At 53.9% G+C, this 27,570-nt stretch overlaps 1 protein-coding gene across 4 annotated transcripts in view; it reads left to right on the top strand.

Moving 5' to 3' along the window:
• prkd1 (protein kinase D1) overlaps positions 1–24,340 on the top strand; it is a 53,557-nt gene extending 29,217 nt beyond the window's left edge. For 2 of the 4 annotated variants that reach the window (XM_062034783.1, XM_062034782.1), the window contains exons 14-21: positions 609–681; positions 890–996; positions 6,073–6,234; positions 6,332–6,430; positions 6,492–6,652; positions 8,895–9,001; positions 23,809–23,894; positions 23,956–24,331. In XM_062034783.1, coding sequence (XP_061890767.1) covers positions 609–681; positions 890–996; positions 6,073–6,234; positions 6,332–6,430; positions 6,492–6,652; positions 8,895–9,001; positions 23,809–23,894; positions 23,956–24,159 — 999 coding nt within the window. In that variant the 3' untranslated portion in view covers positions 24,160–24,331. Of the gene's footprint in view, positions 1–608; positions 682–889; positions 997–6,072; positions 6,235–6,331; positions 6,431–6,491; positions 6,653–8,894; positions 9,002–23,808; positions 23,895–23,955 lie in introns of all 4 variants that reach the window. The other 2 variants (XM_062034781.1, XM_062034784.1) reach the window with 2 other exon arrangements.
• The last annotated feature ends 3,230 nt before the right edge of the window (positions 24,341–27,570 follow it).

Raw genomic sequence — 27,570 nt, 5'->3', positions numbered from 1 at the left:
ATTCTATTTAATTGTATTGTATTATATTATAATTTAATATACTATATTTAATAGTATATTATTTTATATTATATTTTATTTAATAGTATTACATTATATTATAATATATTATATCATATTTAATTGTATTATATTATATTATATTTAATAGTATTATATTATATTATAATATACTATATTATATTATATTATATTTATTAGTATTATATTACATTATGTTACATTATATTATAATATTTTTAATAATATTATATTATATTACATTGTATTATATTATATTTAATTGTATTATATTATGTTATACTTTAATATACTATATTAAATAGTATAATAATTTATATTACATTATATTTAATAGTATTGTATTATATTATATTAAATTATATTTAATTGTATTATAGTATATTATAATTTAATATATTATATTTAATAGTATATTACTTTATATTATATTATATTTAATTATTATTATATTTAATAGTATTGTATTATATTATATTACATTGTATTATAATATGTTTAATAATATTATATTATATTAGAATTTACTATATCATGTTTAATAATATTATATTATATTACATTATATTATATTGTGTTTCTTTCAGGACATCAATTCGGTCTATCAGATCTTCCCAGACGAGGTCCTCGGATCAGGACAGTTTGGGATTGTCTACGGAGGTAAAACTAATAATTCATCTTCTTATTGATCACTCTTTCACTATATTGTATCATGTGTGTGTGTGTGTGTGTGTGTGTGTGTGTGTGTGTGTGTGTGTGTGTGTGTGTGTGTGTGTGTGTGTGTGTGTGTGTGTGTGTGTGTGTGTGTGTGTGTGTGTGTGTGTGTGTGTGTGTGTGTGTGTGTGTGTGTGTGTGTGTGTGTGTGCAGGCAAGCACAGGAAGTCCAGCCGTGACGTGGCCATAAAGATCATTGACAAACTTCGCTTTCCCACCAAACAAGAGAGTCAGCTGCGTAACGAGGTGGCCATCTTGCAGGTACACCCTCCTGCTCACCTGTGTGGGCGGAGCCTATGGCCCTATAACTAATCTTGCAGGTACACCCTCCTGCTCACCTGAGTGGGCGGAGCCTTTGGCCAAATAACTCATCTTGCAGGTACACCCTCCTGCTCACCTGAGTGGGCGGAGCCTTTGGCCAAATAACTCATCTTGCAGGTACACCCTCCTGCTCACCTGAGTGGGCGGAGCCTTTGGCCAAATAACTCATCTTGCAGGTACACCCTCCTGCTCACCTGAGTGGGCGGAGCCTTTGGCCAAATAACTAATCTTGCAGGTACACCCTCCTGCTCACCTGAGTGGGCGGAACCTTTGGCCAAATAACTAATCTTGCAGGTACACCCTCCTGCTCACCTGTGTGGGCGGAGCCTATGGCCAAATAACTAAACAGAACCGTGTGAAGGTCAACTTTGCAGCCAAGTGACACAAAAGCATGAACATGAACACAAACACACACCGTGTCCTACATAGTGTCCTACATAGGGTCCTACATGGGGTCTTAAATGGAGTCCTCATAGTGGCCTACATAGTGTCCTACATAGTGTCCTACATAGGGTCCTACATGGGGTCTTAAATGGAGTCCTACATAGTGCCCTACATAGTGTCCTACATAGGGTCCTACATGGGCTCCTAAATGGAGTCCTACATAGTGCCCTACATAGTGTCCTACATAGGGTCCTACATGGGCTCCTAAATGGAGTCCTCATAGTGGCCTACATAGTGTCCTACATAGTGTTCTACCCTAGTGTCCTCCATGGAGTCCTACATAGTGTCCTAAATAGTGTCATACATAAGATTCCTACATAGTGTCCTACCCTAGTGTCCTCCATGGAGTCCTACATAGTGTCCTAAATAGTGTCATACATAAGATTCCTACATAGTGGCCTACATAGTGTCCTACATAGTGTCCTACAGGGTGCCATACATGAGATTCCTACATAGCGTCCTAGAGTGTCATACATAAGATTCCTACATAGTGTCCTACCCTAGTGTCCTACATAGTGTCCTACATAGTGTCCTACAGGGTGTCATACATAATATTCCTACATAGCGTCCTACCCTAGTGTCCTAAATAGTGTCCTACATAGTGTCCTACATAGTGTCCTGCAGGGTGTCATACATAAGATTCCTCCATAGTGTCCTACCCTAGTGTCCTACATAGTGTCCTGCAGGGTGTCATACATAAGATTCCTACATAGTGTCCTACCCTAGTGTCCTACATAGTGTCCTACATAGTGTCCTACAGGGTGTCATACATAAGATTCCTACATAGTGTCCTACCCTAGTGTCATACATAGTGTCCTACATAGTGTCCTACAGGGTGTCATACATAATATTCCTACATAGTGTTCTACCTTAGTGTCCTACATAGTATCCTACAGGGTGTCATACATAAGATTCCTACACAGTGTCCTACCCTAGTGGCCTACATAGTGTCCTACATAGTGTCCTACAGGGTGTCATACATAATATTCCTACATAGTGTCCTACCCTAGTGTCCTACATAGTGTCCTACATAGTGTCCTACAGGGTGTCATACATAATATTCCTACATAGTGTCCTACCCTAGTGTCCTAAATAGTGTCCTACATAGTGTCCTGCAGGGTGTCATACATAAGATTCCTACATAGTGTCCTACCCTAGTGTCCTACATAGTGTTCTACATAGTGTCCTACACTAGTGTCCTACATAGTGTCCTACATACTGTCCTACAGGGTGTCATACATAAGATTCCTACATAGTGTCCTACCCTAGTGTCCTACATAGTGTTCTACATAGTGTCCTACACTAGTGTCCTACATAGTGTCCTACATAGTATCCTACACTAGTGTCCTACATAGTGTCCTACATAGTGTCCTACAGGGTGTCATACATAAGATTCCTACATAGTGTCCTACCCTAGTGTCCTACATAGTGTCCTACATAGTGTCCTACAGGGTGTCATACATAATATTCCTACATAGTGTCCTACCCTAGTGTCCTAAATAGTGTCCTACATAGTGTCCTGCAGGGTGTCATACATAAGATTCCTACATAGTGTCCTACCCTAGTGTCCTACATAGTGTTCTACATAGTGTCCTACACTAGTGTCCTACATAGTGTCCTACATACTGTCCTACAGGGTGTCATACATAAGATTCCTACATAGTGTCCTACCCTAGTGTCCTACATAGTGTTCTACATAGTGTCCTACACTAGTGTCCTACATAGTGTCCTACATAGTGTCCTACACTAGTGTCCTACATAGTGTCCTACATAGTGTCCTACAGGGTGTCATACATAAGATTCCTACATAGTGTCCTACCCTAGTGTCATACATAGTGTCCTACAGGGTGTCATATATAAGATTACTACATAGTGTCCTACCCTAGTGGCCTACATAGTGTCCTACATAGTGTCCTACATGGTGTCATACATAATATTCCTACATAGTGCCCTACATAGTGTCCTACAGGGTGTCATACATAAGATTCCTACATAGTGTCCTACCCTAGTGGCCTACATAGTGTCCTACATAGTGTTCTACCGGGTGTCATACATAATATTCCTACATAGCGTCCTAGAGAGTGTCATACATAAGATTCCTACATTGTGTCCTACAGTGTCATACATAAGTTCCTACATAGTATCAAACATAAGGTTTCCTACATAGTGTCCTAGGGAGTGTCATACATAAGATTTGTACAGTGCCCTATAGAGCGTCCTACATAAGATTCCTACATATTGTCTTATAGTGTCATACATAAGTTTCCTAAATAGTGTCCTACAGAGTGTCATACATACGATTTCTACATAGTGTCCTACATTGGGTCCTACATAGTGTCTTACTTGCCATCCTACATAGGGTCCTACATAGTGTCCTAGATAGTTACTTTATAGTGTCGTAAGTAGGGTCGTGCTTAAGTGTCTTACATAGTGTCCTACTTAGTGTCCTACATAGGGTCTTACATAGCATCCTAGATAGTTACTTTATAGTGTCGTAGGTAGGGTCGTGCTTAAGTGTCCTACATAGTGTCCTACATAGTGTCTTGCATAGGGTTCTACATGGGGTCCTATATAGTGTCGTACTTGCCGTCCTACATATGGTCCTACACAGGGTCCTACATAGTGTCCTACATAGGGTCCTACATGGGGTCCTACACTCTCCTGAAAGAATAAATAAAGTACTATCTATCTAACTATCTATCTACTTGCCGTCCTACATGGGGTCCTACATGAGGTCCTACATGGTGTCCTACATAGTGTCGTACTTGCCGTCCTACATGGGGTCCTATATGGGGTCCTACATAGTGTCGTACTTGCCGTCCTACATGGGGTCCTATATGGGGTCCTACATAGTGTCGTACTTGCCGTCCTACATGGGGTCCTACATGGGGTCCTATATGGGGTCCTACATAGTGTCGTACTTGCCGTCCTACATGGGGTCCTACATGGGGTCCTACATAGTGTCATACTTGCCGTCCTACATAGGGTCCTACATAGTGTCATACTTGCCGTCCTACATGGGGTCCTATATGGGGTCCTACATAGTGTTGTACTTGCCGTCCTACATAGGGTCCTACATGGGGTCCTACATTGGGTCCTACATGGGGTCCTACATAGTGTCGTACTTGCCGTCCTTCATGGGGTCCTACATGGGGTCCTATATGGGGTCCTACATAGTGTCGTACTTGCCGTCCTACATATGGTCCTACATGGGGTCCTACATGGGGTCCTACATAGTGTTGTACTTGCCGTCCTACATGGGGTCCTATATGGGGTCCTACATAGTGTCATACTTGCCGTCCTACATGGGGTCCTACATAGTGTCATACTTGCCGTCCTACATAGGGTCCTACATGGGGTCCTACATTGGGTCCTACATGGGGTCCTACATAGTGTCGTACTTGCCGTCCTACATGGGGTCCTACATGGGGTCCTATATGGGGTCCTACATAGTGTCGTACTTGCCGTCCTACATGGGGTCCTATATGGGGTCCTACATAGTGTCATACTTGCCGTCCTACATGGGGTCCTACATAGTGTCATACTTGCCGTCCTACATAGGGTCCTACATGGGGTCCTACATTGGGTCCTACATGGGGTCCTACATAGTGTCGTACTTGCCGTCCTACATGGGGTCCTACATGGGGTCCTATATGGGGTCCTACAGAGTGTCGTACTTGCCGTCCTACATGGGGTCCTATATGGGGTCCTACATAGTGTCGTACTTGCCGTCCTACATGGGGTCCTACATGGGGTCCTATATGGGGTCCTACATAGTGTCGTACTTGCCGTCCTACATGGGGTCCTACATGGGGTCCTATATGGGGTCCTACATAGTGTCGTACTTGCCGTCCTACATGGGGTCCTACATGGGGTCCTATATGGGGTCCTACATAGTGTCGTACTTGCCGTCCTACATGGGGTCCTATATGGGGTCCTACATAGTGTCGTACTTGCCGTCCTACATGGGGTCCTACATGGGGTCCTATATGGGGTCCTACATAGTGTCGTACTTGCCGTCCTACATGGGGTCCTATATGGGGTCCTACATAGTGTCGTACTTGCCGTCCTACATGGGGTCCTACATGGGGTCCTATATGGGGTCCTACATAGTGTCGTACTTGCCGTCCTACATGGGGTCCTACATGGGGTCCTATATGGGGTCCTACATAGTGTCGTACTTGCCGTCCTACATGGGGTCCTACATGGGGTCCTACATGGGGTCCTATATGGGGTCCTACATAGTGTCGTACTTGCCGTCCTACATGGGGTCCTATATGGGGTCCTACATAGTGTCGTACTTGCCGTCCTACATGGGGTCCTATATGGGGTCCTACATAGTGTCGTACTTGCCGTCCTACATAGGGTCCTACATGGGGTCCTATATGGGGTCCTACATAGTGTCGTACTTGCCGTCCTACATAGGGTCCTACATGGGGTCCTACGCTAAACCAGAGCAAGTGAGTGTAGACCAGGATCAAAGGACTTTCCTGGCTAAATAAAGGATGCACAAACAAACATGAAGGACTCTTCAAAGTCCTCAGGTAGGATCCTGACTTCCTGTGGTTCCAGAACCTGCACCACCCGGGCGTGGTCAACCTGGAATGTATGTTTGAGACGCCCGAGCGGGTCTTTGTGGTCATGGAGAAGCTCCACGGAGACATGCTGGAGATGATCCTGTCCAGCGAGAAAGGCCGACTCCCCGAGCGCATCACCAAGTTCTTGGTGACTCAGGTGACCCGAACAAAACCACGCCCGGTCATACCAGAAACTAGCGCGCCGCGGTGACACGGGTGACGTGTGTGTGTGTGTGTGTGTGTGTGCTGATCAGATCCTGGTGGCTCTACGTCACCTCCACTTCAAGAACATCGTCCACTGCGACCTCAAACCCGAAAACGTCTTGCTGGCGTCTGCGGACCCACTCCCACAGGTGAGGGGGCACCACCCAACGTGGCCGCCAGGGAAAATGATCTTCTTGTTGGCTTTTGAAGGTGAAGCTCTGTGACTTCGGATTCGCTCGCATCATCGGCGAGAAGTCCTTCCGCCGCTCGGTGGTCGGCACGCCGGCATACCTGGCGCCCGAGGTCCTCAGGAACAAAGGCTACAACCGCTCGCTGGACATGTGGTCGGTGGGCGTCATCATCTACGTCAGGTGAGTGACACCCTGGGATGGTGTGGTCGGTGGGCGTCATCATCTACGTCAGGTGAGTGACACCCTGTGATGGTGTGGTCATGAGTGACACCCTGTGATGGTGTGGTCATGTGGTCGGTGGGCGTCATCAACTACGTCAGGTGAGGGACACCCTGTGATGGTGTGGTCATGTGGTCGGTGGGCGTCATCATCTACGTCAGGTGAGTGACACCCTGGGACGGTGTGGTCATGTGGTCGGTGGGGGTCATCATCTACGTCAGGTGAGGGACACCCTGCGACGGTGTGGTCATGTGGTCGGTGGGGGTCATCATCTACGTCAGGTGAGGGACACCCTGCGACGGTGTGGTCATGTGGTCGGTGGGGGTCATCATCTACGTCAGGTGAGTGACACCCTGCGACGGTGTGATCATGTGGTCGGTGGGCGTCATCATCTACGTCAGGTGAGTGACACCCTGCGACGGTGTGGTCATGTGGTCGGTGGGCGTCATCATCTACGTCAGGTGAGTGACACCCTGCGACGGTGTGGTCATGTGGTCGGTGGGCGTCATCATCTACGTCAGGTGAGTGACACCCTGCGACGGTGTGGTCATGTGGTCGGTGGGCGTCATCATCTACGTCAGGTGAGTGACACCCTGCGATGGTGTGGTCATGTGGTCGGTGGGGGTCATCATCTACGTCAGGTGAGTGACACCCTGTGATGGTGTGGTCATGAGGTCGGTGGGCGTCATCATCTACGTCAGGTGAGTGACACCCTGTGATGGTGTGGTCATGTGGTCGGTGGGCGTCATCATCTACGTCAGGTGAGTGACACCCTGTGATGGTGTGGTCATGTGGTCGGTGGGCGTCATCATCTACGTCAGGTGAGGGACACCCTGCGATGGTGTGGTCATGTGGTCGGTGGGCGTCATCATCTACGTCAGGTGAGTGACACCCTGCGATGGTGTGGTCATGTGGTCGGTGGGCGTCATCAGCTACGTCAGGTGAGTGACACCCTGCGATGGTGTGGTCATGTGGTCGGTGGGGGTCATCATCTACGTCAGGTGAGTGACACCCTGCGATGGTGTGGTCATGTGTCGGTGGGCGTCATCATCTACGTCAGGTGAGTGACACCCTGCGATGGTGTGGTCATGTGGTCGGTGGGCGTCATCATCTACGTCAGGTGAGTGACACCCTGCGAAGGTGTGGTCATGTGGTCGGTGGGGGTCATCATCTACGTCAGGTGAATGACACCCTGTGACGGTGTGGTCATGTGGTCGGTGGGCGTCATCATCTACGTCAGGTGAGTGACACCCTGCGAAGGTGTGGTCATGTGGTCGGTGGGGGTCATCATCTACGTCAGGTGAGTGACACCCTGTGACGGTGTGGTCATGTGGTCGGTGGGCGTCATCATCTACGTCAGGTGAGTGACACCCTGTGACGGTGTGGTCATGTGGTCGGTGGGGGTCATCATCTACGTCAGGTGAGTGACACCCTGGGATGGTGTGGTCATGTGGTCGGTGGGCGTCATCATCTACGTCAGGTGAGGGACACCCTGCGATGGTGTGGTCATGTGGTCGGTGGGCGTCATCATCTACGTCAGGTGAGTGACACCCTGTGATGGTGTGGTCATGTGGTCGGTGGGCGTCATCATCTACGTCAGGTGAGTGACACCCTGTGATGGTGTGGTCATGTGGTCGGTGGGCGTCATCATCTACGTCAGGTGAGTGACACTCTGTGATGGTGTGGTCATGTGGTCGGTGGGCGTCATCATCTATGTCAGGTGAGTGACACCCTGCGATGGTGTGGTCATGTGGTCGGTGGGGGTCATCATCTACGTCAGGTGAGTGACACCCTGTGATGGTGTGGTCATGTGGTCGGTGGGGGTCATCATCTACGTCAGGTGAGTGACACCCTGTGATGGTGTGGTCATGTGGTCGGTGAGCGTCATCATCTACGTCAGGTGAGGGACACCCTGTGATGGTGTGGTCATGTGGTCGGTGGGCGTCATCATCTACGTCAGGTGAGTGACACCCTGTGATGGTGTGGTCATGTGGTCGGTGGGCGTCATCATCTACGTCAGGTGAGGGACACCCTGCGATGGTGTGGTCATGTGGTCGGTGGGCATCATCATCTACGTCAGGTGAGAGACACTATGCGATGGTGTGGTCATGTGGTCGGTGGGCATCATCATCTACATCAGGTGAGGCACACCCTGTGATGGTGACGGACGCCCGGGTCATGAGTTGCCTCCCGTGTGCCGCAGCCTCAGCGGGACTTTCCCCTTTAACGAAGACGAGGACATCAACGACCAGATCCAGAACGCCGCCTTCATGTACCCGCCACACCCCTGGAAAAAAGTCTCCCAGGAAGGTGTGTTGACTAGTTAGCGAGGCTAAGCTAAACACTCTTACATAGTGCCCTACATAGTGTCCTCCATTGTGTCCTACATTATGTCCTACATAGTATCCTACATTGTGTCCTACATTGTGTCCTACATTGTGTCCTACATTTTGTCCTACATTGTGTCCTACATAGTGTCCTACAGTGTCCTACATAGTGCCCTACATGGATTCAAACATAGTGTCCTACATTGTGTCCTACATTGTGTCCTACATAGTGTCCTACATAGTGCCCTACATGGGTCCCTACATAGTGTCCTACTACATAGTGCCCTACATTGTGTCCTAAATTGTGTCCTACATAGTGTCCTACATTGTGTCCTACATAGTGTCCTAAGTAGAGGGTCTACAGAGTGTCCTATATATTTCTTTACATAGTGTCCTACATAATGTCCTACATAATGTCCTACATAGTGTCCCAAATAGTGTCCTAAATAGTGTCCTATATAGTTTCCTATATATTTATTTACATAGTGTCCTACATAGTGCTCTACATGGATTCCTGCATAGTGTCCTACATAGTGTCCGACATAGTGTCCTACATAGTGTCCTAAATTGTGTCCTCATAGTGTCCTACATAGTGCCCTACATTTTGTCCTAAATTGTGTCCTAAATAGTGTCCTACATAGTGTCCTACATTTTTTCCTACATAGTGTCCTACATAGGGTCCTACACAGTGTCCTACATAGTGTCCTAGGTAGAGGGTCTACAGAGTGTCCTATATAATTCTTTACATAGTGTCCTACATAATGTCCTACATAATGTCCTACATAGCGTCCCAAATAGTGTCCTAAATAGTGTCCTATATAGTTTCCTATATATTTATTTACATAGTGTCCTAAATAGTGTCCTACATAGTGTCCTATATATTACTTTACATAGTGTCCTATATATTTATTTACATAGTGTCCTACATGGTGTCTTACATAGACTCCAACATAGTGTCCTACATTGTGTCCTTCATATTTCTTTACATAGTGTCCAACACGGAGTCCTCCATAGTGTCAGACTTGGTGTCCTATCCTACATAGTGTCCTACATAGTTTCCAACATAGTGTCCCACAGAATGTCCTACATAGTGTCCTACATATTTCTTTACATAGTGTCCAAGATGGAGTCCTCCATAGTGTCCTACTTAGTGTCCTGTACAGACTCCTACATAGTGTCCTACATAGACTCCTACACAGTGGCCTACATGGTGTCTTACATAGTTTCCTACATAGTGTCCTAAATCGTGTCCTACATAGTTTCCTACTTAGTGTCCTGCAGTTTCCTACATAGTGTCCTGCATAGTGTCCTAATTGGAGTCCTTCATGGATTCCTACATAGTGTCCTACATAGTGTCCTACATTGTGTCCTACATAGTGTCCTACATAGTGTCCTAAATTGTGTCCTACATAGTGTCCTACATAGTGCCCTACATTGTGTCCTAAATCGTGTCCTACATAGGGTCCTATATAGCGTCCTACATAGTGTCCTACAATGTGTCCTACATAGTGTCCTACATACTGTCCTATGTAGTGTCCTATATATTGATTTACATAGTGTCCTACATAGTTTCCTACATAGTGTCCTAAATAGTGTCCTACATAGTGTCCTACATGGCGTCCTACATAGTGTCCTACATAGTGTCCTACAGGGCACCCTACATAGTGTCCTACATAGAGTGCTACATAGTGTCCTACATGGTGTCTTACATGGAGTCTTATATAGTGTCCTACATAGTCTCCTACATAGTTTCCTACATATAGTCCTACATAGTACTAAATGGAGTCCTGCATAGTGTCGTACACAGCGTCCTACATAGTGTCCTTTATTGCTTCTCACATAGCGTCCTACATAGCGTACTACATAGCGTACTACTTAGTGTCCTACATATTGTCCAATATATTGTCCTATATATTCCTTTACATAGTGTCCTACATTGTATTATATATATTTCTTTACATAGTGTCCTACATGGAGTCCTACATAGTGTCCTACATAGTGTCCTACATGGAGCCATCCATAGTGTCCTAAATGGAGCCATCCATAGTGTCCTAGTCCTACATAGCTGAACTTTTAGCGCTGAGGGGCGGAGCTCCTCGGTTGTTTGCTCGCCGCTCAGGAAGCCGAGGGCAGGATGCTAACCAGCAGCTAGCCTGATTGGACTTCCTGTCGCGTGTGTGACATTTGGAGTCCAGGTGGCATGTTGTCCAATCATGTTGTCCAATTAGAGTGACAAATGTCAGCTCTTTAGAAGGTTGCACTTTGGCACCCCCCTGACTTTAATGAGCAACGCTCGCATGCCGCCGTTAGCTTCCGAGCTAAGCGGCTACTTACCGCCTCCGCGTTTCACTTACTGAGTGAGCGGCGACTCATGGCTGGCACGATGCGGCCCCGCCAGGAGGTGCGGTCTGGTCCAGGACACTTGGACCAACCAGGAGGTGCGGTCTGGTCCAGGACACTTGGACGGGCGAGGGCCCGCTCGTTTGCCACTAGTGCGGTCTCGTCCAGGACACTTGGACGGGCGACGGCCCCGCTCGTTTGCCACTAGTGCGGTCTCGTCCAGGACACTTGGACGGGCGACGGCCCCGCTCATTTGCCACCAGTGCGGTCTCGTCCATGACACTTGGACGGGCGACGGCCCCGCTCATTTGCCACCAGTGCGGTCTCGTCCAGGACACTTGGACGGGCGACGGCCCCGCTCATTTGCCACCAGTGCGGTCTCGTCCATGACACTTGGACGGGCGACGGCCCCGCTCATTTGCCACTAGTGCGGTCTCGTCCAGGACACTTGGACGGGCCACGGCCCCGCTCATTTGCCACCAGTGCGGTCTCGTCCATGACACTTGGACGGGCCACGGCCCCGCTCATTTGCCACCAGTGCGGTCTCGTCCAGGACACTTGGACGGGCGACGGCCCCGCTCGTTTGCCACTAGTGCGGTCTCGTCCAGGACACTTGGACGGGCCACGGCCCCGCTCATTTGCCACCAGTGCGGTCTCGTCCATGACACTTGGACGGGCGACGGCCCCGCTCGTTTGCCACTAGTGCGGTCTCGTCCAGGACACTTGGACGGGCGACAGCCTCGCTCGTTTGCCACTAGTGCGGTCTCGTCCAGGACACTTGGACGGGCGACGGCCCCGCTCGTTTGCCACTAGTGCGGTCTCGTCCAGGACACTTGGACGGGCCACGGCCCCGCTCATTTGCCACCAGTGCGGTCTCGTCCATGACACTTGGACGGGCGACGGCCCCGCTCGTTTGCCACTAGTGCGGTCTCGTCCAGGACACTTGGACGGGCGACAGCCTCGCTCGTTTGCCACTAGTGCGGTCTCGTCCAGGACACTTGGACGGCCGACGGCCCCGCTCATTTGCCACTAGTGCGGTCTCGTCCAGGACACTTGGACGGCCGACAGCCTCGCTCGTTTGCCACTAGTGCGGTCTCGTCCAGGACACTTGGACGGGCGACGGCCCCGCTCGTTTGCCACTAGTGCGGTCTCGTCCAGGACACTTGGACGGGCGACGGCCCCGCTCATTTGCCACCAGTGCGGTCTCGTCCATGACACTTGGACGGGCGACGGCCCCGCTCGTTTGCCACTAGTGCGGTCTCGTCCAGGACACTTGGACGGGCGACGGACCCGCTCATTTGCCACTAGTGCGGTCTCGTCCAGGACACTTGGACGGGCGACGGCCCCGTTGCCACTAGTGCGGTCTCGTCCAGGACACTTGGACGGGCGACGGCCCCGCTCATTTGCCACTAGTGCGGTCTCGTCCAGGACACTTGGACGGGCGACGGCCCCGCTCATTTGCCACTAGTGCGGTCTCGTCCAGGACACTTGGACGGGCGACGGCCCCGCTCATTTGCCACTAGTGCGGTCTCGTCCAGGACACTTGGACGGGCGACGGCCCCGCTCATTTGCCACTAGTGCGGTCTCGTCCAGGACACTTGGACGGGTGACGGCCCCGCTCATTTGCCACTAGTGCGGTCTCGTCCAGGACACTTGGACGGGCGACGGCCTTGCTCGTTTGCCACTAGTGCGGTCTCGTCCAGGACACTTGGACGGGCGACGGCCCCGCTCGTTTGCCACTAGTGCGGTCTCGTCCAGGACACTTGGACGGGCGACGGCCCCGCTCATTTGCCACTAGTGCGGTCTCGTCCAGGACACTTGGACGGGCGACGGACCCGCTCATTTGCCACTAGTGCGGTCTCGTCCAGGACACTTGGACGGGCGACGGCCCCGTTGCCACTAGTGCGGTCTCGTCCAGGACACTTGGACGGGCGACGGCCCCGCTCATTTGCCACTAGTGCGGTCTCGTCCAGGACACTTGGACGGGCGACGGCCCCGCTCATTTGCCACTAGTGCGGTCTCGTCCAGGACACTTGGACGGGCGACGGCCCCGCTCATTTGCCACCAGTGCGGTCTCGTCCAGGACACTTGGACGGGCGACGGCCCCGCTCGTTTGCCACTAGTGCGGTCTCGTCCAGGACACTTGGACGGGCCACGGCCCCGCTCATTTGCCACCAGTGCGGTCTCGTCCATGACACTTGGACGGGCGACGGCCCCGCTCGTTTGCCACTAGTGCGGTCTCGTCCAGGACACTTGGACGGGCGACAGCCTCGCTCGTTTGCCACTAGTGCGGTCTCGTCCAGGACACTTGGACGGGCGACGGCCCCGCTCGTTTGCCACTAGTGCGGTCTCGTCCAGGACACTTGGACGGGCGACGGCCCCGCTCATTTGCCACTAGTGCGGTCTCGTCCAGGACACTTGGACGGGCGACGGACCCGCTCATTTGCCACTAGTGCGGTCTCGTCCAGGACACTTGGACGGGCGACGGCCCCGTTGCCACTAGTGCGGTCTCGTCCAGGACACTTGGACGGGCGACGGCCCCGCTCATTTGCCACTAGTGCGGTCTCGTCCAGGACACTTGGACGGGCGACGGCCCCGCTCATTTGCCACTAGTGCGGTCTCGTCCAGGACACTTGGACGGGCGACGGCCCCGCTCATTTGCCACCAGTGCGGTCTCGTCCAGGACACTTGGACGGGCGACGGCCCCGCTCGTTTGCCACTAGTGCGGTCTCGTCCAGGACACTTGGACGGGCCACGGCCCCGCTCATTTGCCACCAGTGCGGTCTCGTCCATGACACTTGGACGGGCGACGGCCCCGCTCGTTTGCCACTAGTGCGGTCTCGTCCAGGACACTTGGACGGGCGACAGCCTCGCTCGTTTGCCACTAGTGCGGTCTCGTCCAGGACACTTGGACGGGCGACGGCCCCGCTCGTTTGCCACTAGTGCGGTCTCGTCCAGGACACTTGGACGGGCCACGGCCCCGCTCATTTGCCACCAGTGCGGTCTCGTCCATGACACTTGGACGGGCGACGGCCCCGCTCGTTTGCCACTAGTGCGGTCTCGTCCAGGACACTTGGACGGGCGACAGCCTCGCTCGTTTGCCACTAGTGCGGTCTCGTCCAGGACACTTGGACGGCCGACGGCCCCGCTCATTTGCCACTAGTGCGGTCTCGTCCAGGACACTTGGACGGCCGACAGCCTCGCTCGTTTGCCACTAGTGCGGTCTCGTCCAGGACACTTGGACGGGCGACGGCCCCGCTCGTTTGCCACTAGTGCGGTCTCGTCCAGGACACTTGGACGGGCGACGGCCCCGCTCATTTGCCACCAGTGCGGTCTCGTCCATGACACTTGGACGGGCGACGGCCCCGCTCGTTTGCCACTAGTGCGGTCTCGTCCAGGACACTTGGACGGGCGACGGACCCGCTCATTTGCCACTAGTGCGGTCTCGTCCAGGACACTTGGACGGGCGACGGCCCCGTTGCCACTAGTGCGGTCTCGTCCAGGACACTTGGACGGGCGACGGCCCCGCTCATTTGCCACTAGTGCGGTCTCGTCCAGGACACTTGGACGGGCGACGGCCCCGCTCATTTGCCACTAGTGCGGTCTCGTCCAGGACACTTGGACGGGTGACGGCCCCGCTCATTTGCCACTAGTGCGGTCTCGTCCAGGACACTTGGACGGGCGACGGCCTTGCTCGTTTGCCACTAGTGCGGTCTCGTCCAGGACACTTGGACGGGCGACGGCCCCGCTCGTTTGCCACTAGTGCGGTCTCGTCCAGGACACTTGGACGGGCGACGGCCCCGCTCATTTGCCACTAGTGCGGTCTCGTCCAGGACACTTGGACGGGCGACGGACCCGCTCATTTGCCACTAGTGCGGTCTCGTCCAGGACACTTGGACGGGCGACGGCCCCGTTGCCACTAGTGCGGTCTCGTCCAGGACACTTGGACGGGCGACGGCCCCGCTCATTTGCCACTAGTGCGGTCTCGTCCAGGACACTTGGACGGGCGACGGCCCCGCTCATTTGCCACTAGTGCGGTCTCGTCCAGGACACTTGGACGGGCGACGGCCCCGCTCATTTGCCACCAGTGCGGTCTCGTCCAGGACACTTGGACGGGCGACGGCCCCGCTCGTTTGCCACTAGTGCGGTCTCGTCCAGGACACTTGGACGGGCCACGGCCCCGCTCATTTGCCACCAGTGCGGTCTCGTCCATGACACTTGGACGGGCGACGGCCCCGCTCGTTTGCCACTAGTGCGGTCTCGTCCAGGACACTTGGACGGGCGACAGCCTCGCTCGTTTGCCACTAGTGCGGTCTCGTCCAGGACACTTGGACGGGCGACGGCCCCGCTCGTTTGCCACTAGTGCGGTCTCGTCCAGGACACTTGGACGGGCGACGGCCCCGCTCATTTGCCACTAGTGCGGTCTCGTCCAGGACACTTGGACGGGCGACGGACCCGCTCATTTGCCACTAGTGCGGTCTCGTCCAGGACACTTGGACGGGCGACGGCCCCGTTGCCACTAGTGCGGTCTCGTCCAGGACACTTGGACGGGCGACGGCCCCGCTCATTTGCCACTAGTGCGGTCTCGTCCAGGACACTTGGACGGGCGACGGCCCCGCTCATTTGCCACTAGTGCGGTCTCGTCCAGGACACTTGGACGGGCGACGGCCCCGCTCATTTGCCACCAGTGCGGTCTCGTCCAGGACACTTGGACGGGCGACGGCCCCGCTCGTTTGCCACTAGTGCGGTCTCGTCCAGGACACTTGGACGGGCCACGGCCCCGCTCATTTGCCACCAGTGCGGTCTCGTCCATGACACTTGGACGGGCGACGGCCCCGCTCGTTTGCCACTAGTGCGGTCTCGTCCAGGACACTTGGACGGGCGACAGCCTCGCTCGTTTGCCACTAGTGCGGTCTCGTCCAGGACACTTGGACGGGCGACGGCCCCGCTCGTTTGCCACTAGTGCGGTCTCGTCCAGGACACTTGGACGGGCCACGGCCCCGCTCATTTGCCACCAGTGCGGTCTCGTCCATGACACTTGGACGGGCGACGGCCCCGCTCGTTTGCCACTAGTGCGGTCTCGTCCAGGACACTTGGACGGGCGACAGCCTCGCTCGTTTGCCACTAGTGCGGTCTCGTCCAGGACACTTGGACGGCCGACGGCCCCGCTCATTTGCCACTAGTGCGGTCTCGTCCAGGACACTTGGACGGCCGACAGCCTCGCTCGTTTGCCACTAGTGCGGTCTCGTCCAGGACACTTGGACGGGCGACGGCCCCGCTCGTTTGCCACTAGTGCGGTCTCGTCCAGGACACTTGGACGGGCGACGGCCCCGCTCATTTGCCACCAGTGCGGTCTCGTCCATGACACTTGGACGGGCGACGGCCCCGCTCGTTTGCCACTAGTGCGGTCTCGTCCAGGACACTTGGACGGGCGACGGACCCGCTCATTTGCCACTAGTGCGGTCTCGTCCAGGACACTTGGACGGGCGACGGCCCCGTTGCCACTAGTGCGGTCTCGTCCAGGACACTTGGACGGGCGACGGCCCCGCTCATTTGCCACTAGTGCGGTCTCGTCCAGGACACTTGGACGGGCGACGGCCCCGCTCATTTGCCACTAGTGCGGTCTCGTCCAGGACACTTGGACGGGCGACGGCCCCGCTCATTTGCCACTAGTGCGGTCTCGTCCAGGACACTTGGACGGGCGACGGCCCCGCTCATTTGCCACTAGTGCGGTCTCGTCCAGGACACTTGGACGGGTGACGGCCCCGCTCATTTGCCACTAGTGCGGTCTCGTCCAGGACACTTGGACGGGCGACGGCCTTGCTCGTTTGCCACTAGTGCGGTCTCGTCCAGGACACTTGGACGGGCGACGGCCCCGCTCGTTTGCCACTAGTGCGGTCTCGTCCAGGACACTTGGACGGGCGACGGCCCCGCTCATTTGCCACTAGTGCGGTCTCGTCCAGGACACTTGGACGGGCGACGGACCCGCTCATTTGCCACTAGTGCGGTCTCGTCCAGGACACTTGGACGGGCGACGGCCCCGTTGCCACTAGTGCGGTCTCGTCCAGGACACTTGGACGGGCGACGGCCCCGCTCATTTGCCACTAGTGCGGTCTCGTCCAGGACACTTGGACGGGCGACGGCCCCGCTCATTTGCCACTAGTGCGGTCTCGTCCAGGACACTTGGACGGGCGACGGCCCCGCTCATTTGCCACTAGTGCGGTCTCGTCCAGGACACTTGGACGGGTGACGGCCCCGCTCATTTGCCACTAGTGCGGTCTCGTCCAGGACACTTGGACGGGCGACGGCCCCGCTCGTTTGCCACTAGTGCGGTCTCGTCCAGGACACTTGGACGGGCGACGGCCCCGCTCGTTTGCCACTAGTGCGGTCTCGTCCAGGACACTTGGACGGGCGACGGCCCCGCTCGTTTGCCACTAGTGCGGTCTCGTCCATGACACTTGGACGGGCGACGGCCCCGCTCGTTTGCCACTAGTGCGGTCTCGTCCATGACACTTGGACGGGCGACGGCCCCGCTCGTTTGCCACTAGTGCGGTCTCGTCCAGGACACTTGGACGGGCGACGGCCCCGCTCGTTTGCCACTAGTGCGGTCTCGTCCAGGACACTTGGACGGGCGACGGCCCCGCTCGTTTGCCACTAGTGCGGTCTCGTCCATGACACTTGGACGGGCGACGGCCCCGCTCGTTTGCCACTAGTGCGGTCTCGTCCATGACACTTGGACGGGCCACGGCCCCGCTCATTTGCCACTAGTGCGGTCTCGTCCAGGACACTTGGACGGCCGACAGCCTCGCTCGTTTGCCACTAGTGCGGTCTCGTCCAGGACACTTGGACGGGCGACGGCCCCGCTCGTTTGCCACTAGTGCGGTCTCGTCCAGGACACTTGGACGGGCGACGGCCCCGCTCATTTGCCACCAGTGCGGTCTCGTCCATGACACTTGGACGGGCGACGGCCCCGCTCGTTTGCCACTAGTGCGGTCTCGTCCAGGACACTTGGACGGGCGACGGACCCGCTCATTTGCCACTAGTGCGGTCTCGTCCAGGACACTTGGACGGGCGACGGCCCCGTTGCCACTAGTGCGGTCTCGTCCAGGACACTTGGACGGGCGACGGCCCCGCTCATTTGCCACCAGTGCGGTCTCGTCCATGACACTTGGACGGGCGACGGCCCCGCTCGTTTGCCACTAGTGCGGTCTCGTCCAGGACACTTGGACGGGCGACGGCCCCGCTCATTTGCCACCAGTGCGGTCTCGTCCATGACACTTGGACGGGCGACGGCCCCGCTCATTTGCCACTAGTGCGGTCTCGTCCAGGACACTTGGACGGGCCACGGCCCCGCTCATTTGCCACCAGTGCGGTCTCGTCCATGACACTTGGACGGGCCACGGCCCCGCTCATTTGCCACCAGTGCGGTCTCGTCCAGGACACTTGGACGGGCGACGGCCCCGCTCGTTTGCCACTAGTGCGGTCTCGTCCAGGACACTTGGACGGGCCACGGCCCCGCTCATTTGCCACCAGTGCGGTCTCGTCCATGACACTTGGACGGGCGACGGCCCCGCTCGTTTGCCACTAGTGCGGTCTCGTCCAGGACACTTGGACGGGCGACAGCCTCGCTCGTTTGCCACTAGTGCGGTCTCGTCCAGGACACTTGGACGGGCGACGGCCCCGCTCGTTTGCCACTAGTGCGGTCTCGTCCAGGACACTTGGACGGGCCACGGCCCCGCTCATTTGCCACCAGTGCGGTCTCGTCCATGACACTTGGACGGGCGACGGCCCCGCTCGTTTGCCACTAGTGCGGTCTCGTCCAGGACACTTGGACGGGCGACAGCCTCGCTCGTTTGCCACTAGTGCGGTCTCGTCCAGGACACTTGGACGGCCGACGGCCCCGCTCATTTGCCACTAGTGCGGTCTCGTCCAGGACACTTGGACGGCCGACAGCCTCGCTCGTTTGCCACTAGTGCGGTCTCGTCCAGGACACTTGGACGGGCGACGGCCCCGCTCGTTTGCCACTAGTGCGGTCTCGTCCAGGACACTTGGACGGGCGACGGCCCCGCTCATTTGCCACCAGTGCGGTCTCGTCCATGACACTTGGACGGGCGACGGCCCCGCTCGTTTGCCACTAGTGCGGTCTCGTCCAGGACACTTGGACGGGCGACGGACCCGCTCATTTGCCACTAGTGCGGTCTCGTCCAGGACACTTGGACGGGCGACGGCCCCGTTGCCACTAGTGCGGTCTCGTCCAGGACACTTGGACGGGCGACGGCCCCGCTCATTTGCCACTAGTGCGGTCTCGTCCAGGACACTTGGACGGGCGACGGCCCCGCTCATTTGCCACTAGTGCGGTCTCGTCCAGGACACTTGGACGGGCGACGGCCCCGCTCATTTGCCACTAGTGCGGTCTCGTCCAGGACACTTGGACGGGCGACGGCCCCGCTCATTTGCCACTAGTGCGGTCTCGTCCAGGACACTTGGACGGGTGACGGCCCCGCTCATTTGCCACTAGTGCGGTCTCGTCCAGGACACTTGGACGGGCGACGGCCTTGCTCGTTTGCCACTAGTGCGGTCTCGTCCAGGACACTTGGACGGGCGACGGCCCCGCTCGTTTGCCACTAGTGCGGTCTCGTCCAGGACACTTGGACGGGCGACGGCCCCGCTCATTTGCCACTAGTGCGGTCTCGTCCAGGACACTTGGACGGGCGACGGACCCGCTCATTTGCCACTAGTGCGGTCTCGTCCAGGACACTTGGACGGGCGACGGCCCCGTTGCCACTAGTGCGGTCTCGTCCAGGACACTTGGACGGGCGACGGCCCCGCTCATTTGCCACTAGTGCGGTCTCGTCCAGGACACTTGGACGGGCGACGGCCCCGCTCATTTGCCACTAGTGCGGTCTCGTCCAGGACACTTGGACGGGCGACGGCCCCGCTCATTTGCCACTAGTGCGGTCTCGTCCAGGACACTTGGACGGGTGACGGCCCCGCTCATTTGCCACTAGTGCGGTCTCGTCCAGGACACTTGGACGGGCGACGGCCCCGCTCGTTTGCCACTAGTGCGGTCTCGTCCAGGACACTTGGACGGGCGACGGCCCCGCTCGTTTGCCACTAGTGCGGTCTCGTCCAGGACACTTGGACGGGCGACGGCCCCGCTCGTTTGCCACTAGTGCGGTCTCGTCCATGACACTTGGACGGGCGACGGCCCCGCTCGTTTGCCACTAGTGCGGTCTCGTCCATGACACTTGGACGGGCGACGGCCCCGCTCGTTTGCCACTAGTGCGGTCTCGTCCAGGACACTTGGACGGGCGACGGCCCCGCTCGTTTGCCACTAGTGCGGTCTCGTCCAGGACACTTGGACGGGCGACGGCCCCGCTCGTTTGCCACTAGTGCGGTCTCGTCCATGACACTTGGACGGGCCACGGCCCCGCTCATTTGCCACTAGTGCGGTCTCGTCCAGGACACTTGGACGGCCGACAGCCTCGCTCGTTTGCCACTAGTGCGGTCTCGTCCAGGACACTTGGACGGGCGACGGCCCCGCTCGTTTGCCACTAGTGCGGTCTCGTCCAGGACACTTGGACGGGCGACGGCCCCGCTCATTTGCCACCAGTGCGGTCTCGTCCATGACACTTGGACGGGCGACGGCCCCGCTCGTTTGCCACTAGTGCGGTCTCGTCCAGGACACTTGGACGGGCGACGGACCCGCTCATTTGCCACTAGTGCGGTCTCGTCCAGGACACTTGGACGGGCGACGGCCCCGTTGCCACTAGTGCGGTCTCGTCCAGGACACTTGGACGGGCGACGGCCCCGCTCATTTGCCACCAGTGCGGTCTCGTCCATGACACTTGGACGGGCGACGGCCCCGCTCGTTTGCCACTAGTGCGGTCTCGTCCAGGACACTTGGACGGGCGACAGCCTCGCTCGTTTGCCACTAGTGCGGTCTCGTCCAGGACACTTGGACGGGCGACGGCCCCGCTCGTTTGCCACTAGTGCGGTCTCGTCCAGGACACTTGGACGGGCCACGGCCCCGCTCATTTGCCACCAGTGCGGTCTCGTCCATGACACTTGGACGGGCGACGGCCCCGCTCGTTTGCCACTAGTGCGGTCTCGTCCAGGACACTTGGACGGGCGACAGCCTCGCTCGTTTGCCACTAGTGCGGTCTCGTCCAGGACAGTTGGACGGCCGACGGCCCCGCTCATTTGCCACTAGTGCGGTCTCGTCCAGGACACTTGGACGGCCGACAGCCTCGCTCGTTTGCCACTAGTGCGGTCTCGTCCAGGACACTTGGACGGGCGACGGCCCCGCTCGTTTGCCACCAGTGCGGTCTCGTCCAGGACACTTGGACGGGCGACGGCCCCGCTCATTTGCCACCAGTGCGGTCTCGTCCATGACACTTGGACGGGCGACGGCCCCGCTCGTTTGCCACTAGTGCGGTCTCGTCCAGGACACTTGGACGGGCGACGGACCCGCTCATTTGCCACTAGTGCGGTCTCGTCCAGGACACTTGGACGGGCGACGGCCCCGTTGCCACTAGTGCGGTCTCGTCCAGGACACTTGGACGGGCGACGGCCCCGCTCATTTGCCACTAGTGCGGTCTCGTCCAGGACACTTGGACGGGCGACGGCCCCGCTCATTTGCCACTAGTGCGGTCTCGTCCAGGACACTTGGACGGGCGACGGCCCCGCTCATTTGCCACTAGTGCGGTCTCGTCCAGGACACTTGGACGGGCGACGGCCCCGCTCATTTGCCACTAGTGCGGTCTCGTCCAGGACACTTGGACGGGTGACGGCCCCGCTCATTTGCCACTAGTGCGGTCTCGTCCAGGACACTTGGACGGGCGACGGCCCCGCTCGTTTGCCACTAGTGCGGTCTCGTCCAGGACACTTGGACGGGCGACGGCCCCGCTCGTTTGCCACTAGTGCGGTCTCGTCCAGGACACTTGGACGGGCGACGGCCCCGCTCATTTGCCACTAGTGCGGTCTCGTCCAGGACACTTGGACGGGCGACGGACCCGCTCATTTGCCACTAGTGCGGTCTCGTCCAGGACACTTGGACGGGCGACGGCCCCGTTGCCACTAGTGCGGTCTCGTCCAGGACACTTGGACGGGCGACGGCCCCGCTCATTTGCCACTAGTGCGGTCTCGTCCAGGACACTTGGACGGGCGACGGCCCCGCTCATTTGCCACTAGTGCGGTCTCGTCCAGGACACTTGGACGGGCGACGGCCCCGCTCATTTGCCACTAGTGCGGTCTCGTCCAGGACACTTGGACGGGTGACGGCCCCGCTCATTTGCCACTAGTGCGGTCTCGTCCAGGACACTTGGACGGGCGACGGCCCCGCTCGTTTGCCACTAGTGCGGTCTCGTCCAGGACACTTGGACGGGCGACGGCCCCGCTCGTTTGCCACTAGTGCGGTCTCGTCCAGGACACTTGGACGGGCGACGGCCCCGCTCGTTTGCCACTAGTGCGGTCTCGTCCATGACACTTGGACGGGCGACGGCCCCGCTCGTTTGCCACTAGTGCGGTCTCGTCCAGGACACTTGGACGGGCGACGGCCCCGCTCGTTTGCCACTAGTGCGGTCTCGTCCAGGACACTTGGACGGGCGACGGCCCCGCTCGTTTGCCACTAGTGCGGTCTCGTCCAGGACACTTGGACGGGCGACGGCCCCGCTCGTTTGCCACTAGTGCGGTCTCGTCCATGACACTTGGACGGGCGACGGCCCCGCTCATTTGCCACTAGTGCGGTCTCGTCCAAGACACTTGGACGGGCGACGGCCCCGCTCGTTTGCCACTAGTGCGGTCTCGTCCAAGACACTTGGACGGGCGACGGCCCCGCTCGTTTGCCACTAGTGCGGTCTCGTCCAAGACACTTGGACGGGCGACGGCCCCGCTCGTTTGCCACTAGTGCGGTCTCGTCCAAGACACTTGGACGGGCGACGGCCCCGCTCGTTTGCCACTAGTGCGGTCTCGTCCAGGACACTTGGACGGGCGACAGCCCCGCTCATTTGCCACTAGTGTCCCTAAAGGACAAAAATGTGGGCTTGGTTAAAGGAGGCGGGCTCTGGGCCCATTGAAGCGGCGGTGCATCCAGGAGGTCCGGTCTCGTCCAGGAAACTTGGATGGGCGAGGGCCCGCTCATTTGCCACTAGTGTCCCTAAAGGACAAAAATGTGGGCGTGGTCAAAGGAGGCGGGCTCCGGGCCCATTGAAGCAGGGGTGCATTCATGTGCATAATGCCAAGCGACGGAGGCCGCCCCGGGCACCGGGGGCCCCCGCGCTCTAAGAGTCGCTCAGCCCGCTGACCCCTGAAGAAATGTTAACATCATGTTAGCTTTGCTCATTAGCCTCTGCTGGCCCCTCACCACGGGGGGGCCCTAGTGGGAGGGTGGGGGGGGGGGGGGTACCCTCCAGCCCAGTGCCCCCCCTGACAGCTTCTTCCTGTGTGCAGCCATGGACCTGATCAACAACCTGCTGCAGGTCAAGATGAGGAAGCGCTACAGCGTGGACAAGACGCTCAGCCACCCCTGGCTGCAGGTAAGATTCAGGTGGGACGTCACCTGACCCCCCCCCGACATCATTTTTGCCCCCCCCTCAGGACTACCAGATGTGGTTGGACCTGCGCAGCCTGGAGGGCCGTGTGGACGAGCGCTACGTGACCCACGAGAGCGACGACCTGCGCTGGCGTCGTCACGCTCAGATCGGCGGCCCCGCCTACCTCGGCGACGGCCGGGGGGCGGAGCTCTACGGGGAGCGGAAGGAGGAGCTTGAGACGCTGAGCGAGCGAGTCAGCGAACTCTGAGCGACCAAAGATGACATGGAATCATTATTATTATTAATATTATTATTATTATTATTGTTATTATTATTGTTATTATTATTGTTATTATTATTGTTATTATTATTATTATTATTATCATTGTTATTATTATTAATAGTGTTATTATTATTATTATTATTGTTATTATTATTATTATTATTGTTAATATTATTATTATTATTAATATTATCATTGTTAATATTATTATTATTATTGTTATTATTATTGTTATTATTATTATTATTATTATTATTATTATTGTTAATATTATTATTATTATTGTACAAATGTTATTTTACGACGTTGTTTAGAGTTGGCGAGGCGACCAGTAGCAGCTTGTGTGTAAATAAATGCTAAATAATGCTCCTCTGTCGTCGTCTCTCTCTGATCGGACAAGCTTTTTCACAACGCATTAGCTCGATGCTAACGTACATGGGATAACCCATGTACATGCTACCCGTTAGCATTGGCGATTTGACAACAACACCTTCAAGTTTAGTAATGAAACTTCCACTAAGATGCACGCGACAAAAGTAGGTTTTGAGTGGATGGACACGCTTAAAAGCATGTGTTAGCTTAATGCTAACTTACATGGGATAACTCATGTATATGCTACTCTTTAGCATTGGCGATTTTACAACAACACCTTCACATTTAGTAATGAAATTTCCACTAAGATGCACGCAACAAAAGTAGGTTTTTGAGTGGATGGACACGCTTAAAAGCATGTATTAGCTTAATGCTAACGTACATGGGATAACCCATGCACATGCTACCCTTTAGCATAGGCAATTTTACAGCCACACCTTCAAATTTAGTAATAAAACTTCAATTAAGATACACGCAATAAAAAGATGTTTTGAATGATTAAACATGCTCAAAAGCATGTATTAGCTCGATGCTAATATACATGGGATAACTCATGTACATGCTACCCGTTAGCATTGGCGATTTTACAACAAACCTTAAAATTTAGTAATGAAACGTCAACTAAGATGCACGCAACAAAAGTAAGTTTTGAGTGATTGAACGTGCTCAAAAGCATGTATTAGCTCGATGCTAATTTACATGGGATAACTCATGTACATGCTACCTGTTAGCATTGGCGATTTTACAACAAACCTTCAAATTTAGTAATGAAACGTCAACTAAGATTCACGCGACAAAAAGAGGTTTTGAGTGATTAAACGCGTTTAAAAACATGTATTAGCTCAATGCTAGTATACATGGGATAACTCATGTACATGCTACCCGTTAACATTGGCGATTTTACAACAATACCTTCACATTTAGGAATGAAACTTCAACTAAGATGCACGCGACAAAAGTAGGTTTTGAGTGGATGGACACGCTTAAAAGCATGTATTAGCTTAATGCTAACGTACATGGGATAACTCATGTACATGCTACCCGTTAGCATTGGCGATTTTACAACAAACCTTCAAATTTAGTAATGAAACTTCAACTAAGATTCATGCAACAAAATGAGGTTTTGAGTGATTAAACACATTTAAAAACAGGTATTAGCTCAATGCTAATATACATGGGATAATTCATGGACATGCTACCCGTTAGCATTGGCGATTTTACAACAATACCTTCACATTTAGTAATGAAACTTCAACTAAGATGCACGCAACAAAAGTAGGTTTTGAGTGATTGAACGTGCTCAAAAGCATGTATTAGCTCGATGCTAATATACATGGGATAACTCATGTACATGCTACCCGTTAGCATTGGCGATTTTACAACAAACCTTCAAATTTAGTAATGAAACTTCAACTAAGACGCACGCAACAAAAGTAGGTTTTGAGTGATTGAACGTGCTCAAAAGCATGTATTAGCTCGATGCTAATATACATGGGATAACTCATGTACATGCTACCCGTTAGCATTGGCGATTTTACAACAAACCTTCAAATTTAGTAATGAAACTTCAACTAAGACGCACGCAACAAAAGTAGGTTTTGGGTGATTGAACGCACTCAAAAGCATGTTTTAGCTTGATGCTAATTCATATAAAATATGCCGTATACATGCTACCCTTTAACATTAGCGGTTTTACACAGCCTTTTCAAATACCTCCAAGTTTGGTAGTGAAAACTACATTTAGCATGAACAAAACAAAAGTATGTTTTCCGAGATAGAAAGCGCTCAAAAGTAAGGCTGTGCTTTTGAAAATGCATTAGCTTGATGCCAAATTACATGGGATATGCCATATACGTGCTACCATTTAGCATTAGCGATTTTACCCAACATTTTCCACACCTCCCAATTTAGTAATGGCAACTACAAGTAGGGTGTTTTGTGTGATACAAAGCACTTAAAAGTAAGGCCGCATTTTTTAAAATGCGTTAGCTAGATGCTAACTTAAATTGGATATGCCTTATGCATGCTACGGTTTAGCATTAGCGATTTTACTCGCCGTTTTCAACGCCTCCTAATTTAGTAATGGAAACTACAAGTAGGATGTTTTCTGTGACAGAAAGCACTCAAAAATAAGGAAGTACTTTTTAAAATGTATCAGCTAGATGCTAACTTCAATTTTATATGCCATATACATGCTACGATTTAGCATTAGCAATTTTACTGAGCGTTTTCAACACCTCCTCATTTAGTAATGGGAACTATAACTAGGATGTTTTCCGTGATAGAAAGCGCTCAAAAGTAAGGCTGTACTTTTAAAAATGCATTAGCTCGACGCTAACTTAAATTGTATATGCCATATATATGCTACGGTTTAGCATTAGCGATTTTACTTTCCTAATTTAGGAATGGAAACTATAACTAGGATGTTTTCCGTCATAGAAAGCACTCAAAAATAAGGCTTTACTTTTTAAAATGCATTAGCTAGATGCTAACTGAAACTGTATATGCCATATACATGCTACGGTTTAGCATTAGCGATTTTACGACAACGTTTTCAAGGTCATTTAGGATGAACACAATAAAAATATGTTTTCCATGATAGAAAGCGGTCAAAAGTAAGGCCCAGATTTTGAAAATGCATTAGCTCAATGCTAATCTACATGGGGTATGCCATAGACATGCTACCGTTTAGCATTAGCGATTTTACTCTGGGTTTTCAACACCTAAATTTGTAAAGGAAACTAAAACCAGGATGTTTTTCCGTGATAGAAAGCGCTCAAAAGTAAGGCTGTGCTTTTGAAAAATGCATTAGCTAAATGCTAACTTAAATTGGATATGCCATATACATGCTAACTTTTAGCATTGTCTGCATGTCTCCAGATTTCGTCATGGAAACTACAACTCGCGAGTCGAGCAGCGTCATCAGGCCCGTGTCTATTCAAAAGCCCATAGAGATAATCACTAATTTAGCGTCAGTTTGAACGCTGCCATTGTGACACATTTATCGCTGTATTTATATAACAA

This window comes from Entelurus aequoreus, linkage group LG23 (genome assembly GCF_033978785.1).
Source record: "Entelurus aequoreus isolate RoL-2023_Sb linkage group LG23, RoL_Eaeq_v1.1, whole genome shotgun sequence".
NCBI lineage: Eukaryota > Metazoa > Chordata > Actinopteri > Syngnathiformes > Syngnathidae > Entelurus > Entelurus aequoreus.
Note: the sequence above shows the minus strand (reverse complement) of the source record. Positions and strands in the feature narration are given on the sequence as shown.